The 10,101-nt window shown below is 36.0% G+C and overlaps 1 protein-coding gene across 1 annotated transcript in view; it reads left to right on the forward strand.

Moving 5' to 3' along the window:
• The first annotated feature begins 1,904 nt into the window (after positions 1-1,904).
• Positions 1,905-10,101, forward strand: part of LOC110104034 (uroporphyrinogen decarboxylase, chloroplastic-like) — a 23,532-nt gene continuing 15,335 nt past the window's right edge. Inside the window, exons 1-3 of the mRNA XM_020832970.2 lie at positions 1,905-2,159; positions 2,752-2,873; positions 4,305-4,415. Of these exons, the coding sequence (XP_020688629.1) occupies positions 2,048-2,159; positions 2,752-2,873; positions 4,305-4,415 (345 nt within the window). The 5' untranslated portion in view covers positions 1,905-2,047. The remainder of the gene's footprint in view (positions 2,160-2,751; positions 2,874-4,304; positions 4,416-10,101) is intronic.

A 10,101-nucleotide genomic window follows, 5' to 3' on the forward strand; every position in this document is an offset into this window, starting at 1 on the left:
CAATTGATTGTTTTGTACTTTTTAGGTACTATGTATCGGCTACATTATTAGATACCATGTTTTTTATGCAAGCATTGTCTATTAATAGCTTGTGCATCTTCTAATTGATTGTTGTATGGGTATGAAGACGAAGAGTCTCTGTGAAGGCCCTAATTTCTTAAGGGCCAATAATACTTGTTATATAATATAAAATAAGAACTCTCCCTTATATCCTTGAAAATCTTTAGAATTCTTATTTGAAATTGGTGGTAACTAGAGTGGCATAACCTTTGGCTCCCCATCCAATAATTGCAATTGACACTTATTAGGACATTTGTTAAACTTGCATCCTAGCCCAATTGAAGGCATAAGAAAAAATTGGAATATCACAATTTATTGTAGACATTTTCTTATTGGAAGTCCATTTTAGGTTGAACTTTTTTGTTCTTATAGTCCTATGCATTGGACCTAAGGGGCCTCTCTTTGTTTGGTCATGTTATCTTGTTAACATTATCATTTTGTTCCTGAAAGAAGTCTTGAAATTGCGAACTTTAGGTTGATGAGGCTAATTTATGAAGTTTGTACATCTTATGTGTGATGAAGCCCTGAAATTTTATTGATAGTGTTTTTGATTTTCAATCGAAAGAAGCATGAGTTCCATGAAATATATCTCAATTTTGGGTGAGGGTTGTTGCCAATTGGTTGTTTTTCATAGTTCACTATAATCCATGATACTAATTTGGCACAATTGAATGAATATATATATATGAAAATAAAATACTCACTAGTTGCTACTATAACAACTTAACAAACTATTTAAGGTATAAAACTTTAGAAAGGTAAGATAGAGTGAATATGGACCACTCAAAGTTAGAGCTTGAGCTGCATGAGAATGAAGAAGAAATTGTATAACTTGTTGCCAAAGAAAAAATCCAATCCTAATAAAAGTTATTTTAAAGAACCTATGTGATACTTCACCTTATTTTATATTCGAGGAGCTAAATATAAAAAAGTTTTAGTAGTGATCTCAATATAAAATATAAGAGCAAAATATGTGCATGCCATTGAATTCTTTTGTATTTACATGTATAATATCTAAAATTTTCTTTATGTTTTGCAAGTATTTAAAAATTAGATATTTGTAAAGTGTTATAAAGTAAATTTATCCAAAATTAAAAAATTACCTTATTGTGTCTTGATGAAACTAACCATATCTAATATAAGACAACTAGCTTATGACATACTATTAGACGCAAGTGATGGAGGTGACTGTGGTGCTGGAGAGCGATGATTGATGGAGGTTCTCACAATGAAGGCAACATGGCTTCAAGGGAGGGGAGAGGTTTTAGCTTCATAAGAGTGTGGTATTTAGAGATCACATGATATGGGATCAAGACAATGTGGAACTAAAAAAGGGCATGCGGTATAGTATGCTGCAAGGCGCAAGATTCAGGATTGAGGTTAGCGACGAGGTTCATGCAACGTTGGAGTGAGGTCAACATCATCGAAGATGAGGATGACATGATGCAGGGGAGGTCACTAGAATGACATATTACATGCAAAATAGTCTGATGAGTATTCAGGTGTCCTAAAAAATTTACTTTGCTTTGATTAATAAAAAAATAGAAAAAACCATTCATTTTACCCAACACTAAAAAAACTTAAATATACCCAATTGAAGTTCTCAAAATTTATGCATGAAAATATTTTTTATTTAAATAAATGAATGTTAATAGCTTTTACATTTTATTAACAAAATTAATATAATATTTTAATAAATATTAAAATTAATTATTAGAAACACCCCCTACCCAAAAAATAAAAAAAATCCTTTGCACAAAATTTTTAGGTTGCTCGATTGCTGGGCCCGATGAGCCATGTTCTATAGGAATTGTTGATCACTAAACTGCAGAGTACCAACCTGAATCTGGCTACAGGAACGGATACACATATTCCTCCACCGTCGTAGACCCCTCACTAGATTCAGATAAGGGAGGACTTCATTTCCAGCTGAGGTCGGAGGTCAGAAGGCTGAGAAGAGTGGGAGAAGGAGCGAAGAATTCCGATAATGGGGAGCATTTCTTGCCCCGTTTCTCTATGTTCTCAGCCCAAGTCTCTCAAAGCGAGGTATCGCTCCCGTTCTTCATCGAGGATGCTCGATGTGCGTTGCACCGTCGGAGGTATTCCTCTTCCTTGGATCCACTTCTTTCAATTTGAACATTTCGTGGTCATTATTTGTATGAAATGCTAGAAATGTTTTGTCTGCCCTTTAATTCCCTTAGGGCTTTGGGGAAAGAATGTAGTAGTGGGGATTGCTCGGATTTAACTGATCTGCATTAATATGATATAAAAGCTTGAGATGTTCAGTTGAAGGCCTATTCTACCCCCCTTGTTTTCCCAACATGTATGGTTAAAAGATGCCAATACCGGCTAGTTCTGCATAGAGTTTTTTTGTTTAGTTCTCAATTTCAAGCTTGTGTGAGCTGCATGCGAGGAAATAAAGTTGTTCATGGACCACTATTTATGTTAGAAGGGAAGAAATAAGAATGTTAAAGACATGTAAAACAGTAAAGGAGACATGATGGAATTGTAATAGTAGATAGAGAGTAGTACTTCAAGATAATGTGATGGAAAATAGGTGATTTGAAGCAAATGAGATAGAATAACCACCAAAAGACTTAGACATAACATTATTTTGTGGAATTCAAGCTTCTTTCTTTCTATGTATAGCGTGCAATGGTTTTAAAGTTTAATATTCATGCTTTTATGTAGAGGTTGTGGCAGAATCAAGAGTTTCTAGTGCTACTGAGCCACTTTTGATAAATGCTGTTCGAGGGGAAAAAGTTGATCGACCTCCTGTCTGGCTAATGAGGCAAGCAGGGAGGTACATGAAGGCATGTTCAATGATAATTTTTTTTTTAAGTTTAATGACCTCTTATGTAGATTTCATATATATTTCATCGCCTTATTTTCGATTATAATTGTCTATCAAGTGTAATTATTCTTCAATCTATTATTGATAATTTTAATTTTTAATGGTATATGATCAATCTTTTGCATGTTATAAAGGCTTGTGGAGGATCCATTACAAGGCTATAAAATGCATTTGGAATTGTGAAATACTGAAAGTTTGCTAACTCAGTTGATGCAATATTGTGCTCACAATTGCGTTGAAATAATTTGAACTAGTTGCATAAAAGGAGCTCAAAGTTTACCTCTCATTTTTTGCTCATCGTTGAAAGATTTTCATGGCTGAATGAAATAATAAGATGTGGAGATGGAGAGCACGGAGGAAAAAGGAGTGAGTGGGAGCTTAGCTAAAGGTGAACTTGTGTACTTTGAGAAGGGAAAAAAAGAGAAGGAATGGATAGCGAATGTTTTAATGAAAGAATTTTATTTATTTTATTTTTTACATTATCAGAAGGGGCTAGATGACAACCTTTTTAGGCACGAAAGAATTTTAAGTTTTAAAAAGGAGAATAAGATAGATAAACTCGTGGTCACTACTTTATCATTTTATTTTAAATATTTTGGGGCACATGGCCCGACTTTTTGTTCAAGAAGTTGCTCCTTAGTCATGCACTTAAAAAAGGGGGGCTGCTTGGCCCTTAATTCCTATTTAGGTGCTGCTTGCAGTGGCATCATAATGAAGGTGGGAATGGCATCTGCTACCCCTAATATATATTAATCTCACAATTCACACAACACGGAGGTCAATCTTGATTGTTTTTGACATTTTGGACATATCATGATGGTCTCCATTTGACAAAATTTGTGATGTATGAGCATCCTTTTCACGTAAAATTGATGCTGTTTTCTTCCATTGTCGTTACATTACATTAGGTGATTTGTGGATCACATATGAAGATTAGCATATACATAATACGAGCAAATGATTATTTTTCCTACTAGTAGGATTTTAGCTATGTCGGTTACGAATTCAAACAATGTTTCTACAATTATTTTAATTATTATTTTGACTAGCTCAACATTAATCATTGGGACTTATCGGGGGACTTTTAAAATGTTAATTAGCTCTTAGGCTGGCCCTGAGCCCAATATGGTTAGCACACTTGAGCCTATTCCCATTATAGCTTGCATATTGGAGCTTTAGAGCGTTGGTTTCTTGGATTTATGGGCTAGCCTGACCCAATTGACGTCTGGAATGATAAGATCCTACATGTAGTTTATTTTAATTTATTCCCTTAAATTTGAAATTTATACAATACACGTGAAGCAATTTCTTTCTCTCTCTTTCTTAGGCACTCTTTAGGAATGTTATCATTCAAAACTAATTAATACTTTCCTTTTTAATGCTTTGGCAGAGCTACCAAATGATATGTGAAAGGTACCCTTCATTTCGTGAAAGATCAGAAAATGTAGATCTTGTTGTTGAAATTTCTCTACAGCCATGGAAAGTTTTCAAGCCCGATGGGGTATGATTTTTTTTGACATAATTTTTCTTGCAGATTTATTTTTCCCCTTCTAAATCTTTTTTGCCTTCTATGTTGATAACTGGAATTTCTGCCTTTTTACAACTACTTGGATAATTGCTCAACACAAAATTGTTTGAATTTCATTATTTTATGCAGCTTGACATGTTGAAAATCCTTCAGCATGCAAATTCTTCTGGCTTTCTTCTGAAGTTTAACTGCTTCAATTGTTTAACTGGCTATTATTCTATCATATTGGGGATAAGGTTCTTTCTTGCTATTGCTTCATTTACATATGAAATTATTTTTAAGATGGTGGATGCCCCATGACCAGGCCTGATGAAAAAACTGATTCTCATGTAAACTTTTGATGACGTTTTGCAGTTTAATCTTTTTCAAGTTCAGTCAGAAATTCTTCATGGTGCAAGAGACATGGTATTGTTTTTTCCAACCACCAAACCCACACCACGTGTCTTATGAACACTTAACTAGCTTCAGGATTTGATAAATGTAGTTCATAGACTTCTCGGTCCCTAAGGTCTGAAACATATGAAGTGGCTGGTGTGGTGAGAAAAGAAGTGTTGGTCCCATGCACCATGTATGCTGCATGCTGCCTGCTCTTGTCATGCAGACTCCCCACTCTGGCCGTTGTTTGCATTTGCTGAGCCCTCTCTTCCTTCCTATGGATGAAAAAAATGGTGCTCCCTATTACTAGGCAGGGCGTATCTGACTTTGGGCAGTCAAGATCTTCTTGTATAAATTGGCCTAGATCTTCAAGGCCAGTGACCTGTTATCCATGAATCTTTAATATGCGCACTTCTACTAGGAGAGATGTAAATGAGTTCTTTTTGGGGAGAAAATCATTTGAACTTGCCACAACCTAGAGGATGAATTGGCTGTATTTCACAGATTGAAACTGTAAACTGGCACTAATATTCCTAGATTGTGAAATATATGTAGAAACTAATTCAATGGAAATGTTAAATTTTACCCTTAGAATAGAGGGAGATTGCATAGAGGTTACAGACAATGTGAAGTGCTTTAGGTATTTGGTTATGAATTTGAATTTGTGATTTGGCTCTTCAAGATTATATCTATTCCCCAAGCTTCTAGTTATGATTTCTCTACTATGCAAGCTTTGAAATTTGAGTCAAGCTGAAACCATTTACAACCCTTTGCTTTGCAGTAGTTTTGGCAGGAAGCCACCTTACCTCCTTTTTTTTGCCAAGTTCAAGGTGTATAACTCTTGACTCTTTTCCTATGGCAAAGACACAATCCTGTATAACTCTTTTACCCTTGACTGAAAAAGGAAAACGGTAAGACCCAAAAAATTTCAGGTATGTGAAATTTTGAATTAAGTAAATATATTGTAAAGTCTATTCTAAAGCTTAATGAAAAAAATAAAGAAATAAAAATTTCTGTTAAGTTACTTATAACAGTAAATATCATTAGTAAAAGAATTAAGTGAATAATAGTATTTGCTTTTAAGTAAATAATTTACTTAACAATATATACTAGATAATACAGGAAATTAATTTAAGTAATTTCTTAATTCTGATGAGAATTTTGAAGAGATGTCGGCCATAGGCACTGAAGCATAACGTGGTAGTTATGTGAGTGGGCCCGTTTATTTTCAAGAAAATAAATATTGAGTGGTGGTGGAAAGAAAGAAAACAATGAATAATTATCCAAAATGGAAGCATCTGTTTGTTAAGCAGTTGTAAATTTTATGCTGCATTATTTTCTCTTCATTAGTCATGCCTAAACCACATAGTTCTATTTTTTACTATTTATATTTAATAGATGTTACCCCATCATCATTCAAATGTCATTATTTCTCTACTTATCTTTGCTACTATTGCATTTTAATATTTTTTGTGTCATGAACATGTCTATCAATGACTCATGGATTGCCCAATGCTCAAATTTATACAATTTAGTCGGGCTAATGCATTTTCATAAAATTTACCTTAAAATTACCCTTGCACCCTTACCTCAAAGTACTCTTAAGACATTTCTCTATGAGATGAATCAAAGTTTTGATTTTAACAGCGATGTAATATACTGAACTTACATCTTTGATTTTAATATGACTTTCTTTGTTATGAAAAATGAATTGCTAATCCTTTTTCTATTTCTAAGTACTTGTTATGGTATGGACCATTCTGGGGGGTTTCAATGAGCCACTTTGTTTAAGATTCATTCTGCAATTCTGAGGAACTATCAGAAGTAGAATTATAGACATGAATTGTGATGTGAAACCACATGCAAGGAGCTTCTTAAGAAAATTAAAAGTGAATGACAACGTAATTTCAATTAATATCTCATTGAGATAGCAAGAAAATCATTAAAGAAATCGTGTTATTAACTAGCTTAGGCGAAGAAGTATGCGTAGATTGACCAAAACTCATGGATAAACAACGATCGTAGCAACACAAAAGCTATTAAACAACAATCCGTAATTTAATAACGAGAAGTTCACCTTGGGGATTAACCACTCAACTAAACTAGGCTTAGCGGGAGAAGATTTCAGCACACCAAACGATGCCACGAGGAAGGTTGCAATGCCAAGGGTCTTGAGCCACGGAGAGGTTGCCGGTGGTGGAGGAAACACGGACGGCGTGCTTTCAATAGTCCATCCGTAATCTTCGAAGTCACCCCAAGGAGGATGGGGAGAGGATCGGCCAAGGTGGGAAAAGGGGAGGGGCGGCGGGTTATGGGAGGAGGAATTGGGTTTAGATGAGGGGAGAGGGAGAGATCTAACCAAATCTGAAATTAATTCAGATTTTGGATTAAATTAGGAGGGAGGTTACTTAGAATTTGAATTTCAAACCTCATGCGATCAATGCCATAAAGTGGCATTTAATGGGCATTAACCCCAAGCAAGGCCGGCGGCCAATAGAGGGGAGAATAGGGATTAATTCCCAATCCTGAAATTAATTTCAGGATTAAGTAAAATTGGAGGGAAAATTTATTTGAAATCAATTTGAATTTCAAATATGAGGTAGCATTAAAGGAGGCAATCAATGGGAGAGCCCATCCTAGGGCCGGCGGCAAGATGAGGAGGAGGAGATTTGAAAACTTAAAACTGAAATTTGATTTCAGTTTTAAGTAAATTAGGAGGGAAAATAATTTGGAGTTAATTCCTAATTCAAGAGAAATCAATGCCTTAATGGAGCATTAATGGGGTTCCACCCAAGCATGGGGCCGGCGGCTTCTAGAAGGGGGATTTGGTGTGGGTGTAAGTGGGTGGCTTCCAAAATTGCATGCATGATGTTTGCAAGGGGTTAAAACAAAATCCATTTGAAATTGAAATTCGTCATGAGAACGAATTCAAAAACTTTCCTAATTTGGAAATTCTAAAATAGGAAAGATTTTGGCATTCGAAATTCGAACTTCAAAATTTAGCTTCGAATGGAAGAGGAGATTGGGTCAATGGTTGGACGATTCCCGGCCGGATGGTGGTGGTAGGATGGCCGGCGGCTAAGGGGTGGAGTTGAGGTGGGCGGGTTGGAGAGAAAGAGGGGAAATCGGGTATGGGGGATAGACCACGAGCCACGGACTCTTCCAATGACTGGTGGGTGTTGCTTTTGCCCTCACCTTGGGCTCTCCATAGAACTCACACAGAGATCTAGGAGAAAAGAACTCACAAAGAGATCTTCAAGACGGAACTCACAAAGAGAACACCAAAGCCAAATTTTCATTCAAAATATTCATTAGCTATTACAAGAGGAAAGACCCATATATATAGGTCTCAAGCATACATGAATAAATAAAGACTAAATTGCCCTCAGGGCCCCAACATAACTCAACTCAACATAAGGGTACAATAGGAAAATATAAAAAATAAAAATGCATAAACAATTAGAAAAATAAGCTCTGAATCATGGCCATCGATCGGTGATGCACATGTTTGGACTTTGGATCGATGTCCTCATCATAGCTCCTCTAAACTCTCTTATTTTTTATACTCATCTTGCGGATCTACCGTCTTCTGGCAACTTTTTTACTTGGTTTAATCAAAGGATTGACAACCCCATACATTTAAAGCTTGATCATGTGCTCATTAATGAATCTTGGATTTCTGGTTATCCTCACTCTTTTTATAAAATTTGTAATGTTTCTAACACACGCCGCTTATCCTCAAAGCAAATTTGGAGAGAACTACTAACAAAAGATTTATGTTAAAAAACTTCTGGTGCAAGATCCCGGAATTTTGGGATATTCTGATCATTGTTTTTTCCACCCCTTTTCAAGGTAACCCCATTAGCTCCCTACATAAGCTAAATCTCTTGAAGCAAGAAATCAAGTACAAGAGATGGGTTAACTCTAGTCATTTAGAGTCCAAATGTGCTGAACTCTCCTCTTTACAAACCCAATATCAAGTAAAAGTTGACTCTGATCCCCTCAATGTCAATCTTTGTGGACTCCTAAAGAAGATTAATTTGGATTATGCATACTACAACTCTTTGTGGGCTAATTGGATCATTCAAAGATCCAAAGTCAAGTGGATAAGAAATGGAGAGGAAGATCTTAAATTTCTTTTTTCAAGGTTCAAAGAAGAAAATCACAAAATTTGAGTATATTACGTTCTTCTTTTTGCAACAATGATCAGACTCAAGCTTCTAATATTTAAGGTATTGTTGATCATTTCAAGGAACTCTACAATTCACCTAAGCCTCCTTCTTTGGACTTGATTAATTTTCCTATTGGAAATTTGTTATATGATGAAGCTAAGCACTTCCTTATCATTCATGTTACTAATGCTGAGGTACAGGAGGCTATTTCTTCTGGGTGCCCCTCTTCTGCACCTGGACCTGATAGTTTTAATTTTTCTTTCTACAAGAATACTTGGTCTATTAATGGACCTACGGTTTGCAAAGCGGTCGGATCTTTCTTCACAAAATACTACCTTCCCAATAAAGCTAAAGCTACTACGATAGCTCTTATTCCAAAGAAAACACATGCTGATTCTATTCAAAATTATAGGCTCATTTCCTTATGTAATGTCTTTCATAAGATTATTGCCAAAATTATTGCTTCAAGAATGAAACCTTATATGCATGATATCATACATCACAGTCAGGCTACCTTTATCACAAACAGAATCTCTACTGACAATCCAATTCTGGCGGCTGAAAATATTGGCTTTTTTTCCAAGAGGCATCATGATAAATTTTTTTGTGCTAAATTGGATATTAAAAATGCCTTTGATATGGTTTCACGGGACTTTTTCTTTGCTAGGATGGCCCAAAAGGGTTTCCCTCTACTTTTATCAATTGGATCAAAGCTTGCATCAAAGATACCCATTTCTCTATTTGTATTAATGGGGGCATGCATGGCTATTTCAGGTCCTCATCTGGTCTAAGGCAGGGGTGCTGTGAGACCTCGTTCCCTTACTGTTCCTCTCTGGCTTGGATTTTCCTCCCAGAATCGTCCGGGACGATAGTGAGATCGGCCAGGCCGATCTGCACTGTTCAAAATATCGTCCTGAAACAAGTTCTGGGAACCGTCCAGGACGATCGATTTTGGTCTGATCGTCCCGGGACGATTTGGCGATCGGCCGGGCCGATCAGCCTAATGATATATGAAAATGAGCTCGTTTTGAAGAGAGAGAAAGTCATTTTAACATATCAGATATTTTGAGGAGAGAGAAAGAGCGGAAAAGCAAAGGAAGAAGTCCGATTTC

Source organism: Dendrobium catenatum, unplaced genomic scaffold (assembly GCF_001605985.2).
Source record: "Dendrobium catenatum unplaced genomic scaffold, ASM160598v2 fragScaff_scaffold_847, whole genome shotgun sequence".
In the NCBI taxonomy this organism is placed as follows: Eukaryota; Viridiplantae; Streptophyta; class Magnoliopsida; order Asparagales; family Orchidaceae; genus Dendrobium; species Dendrobium catenatum.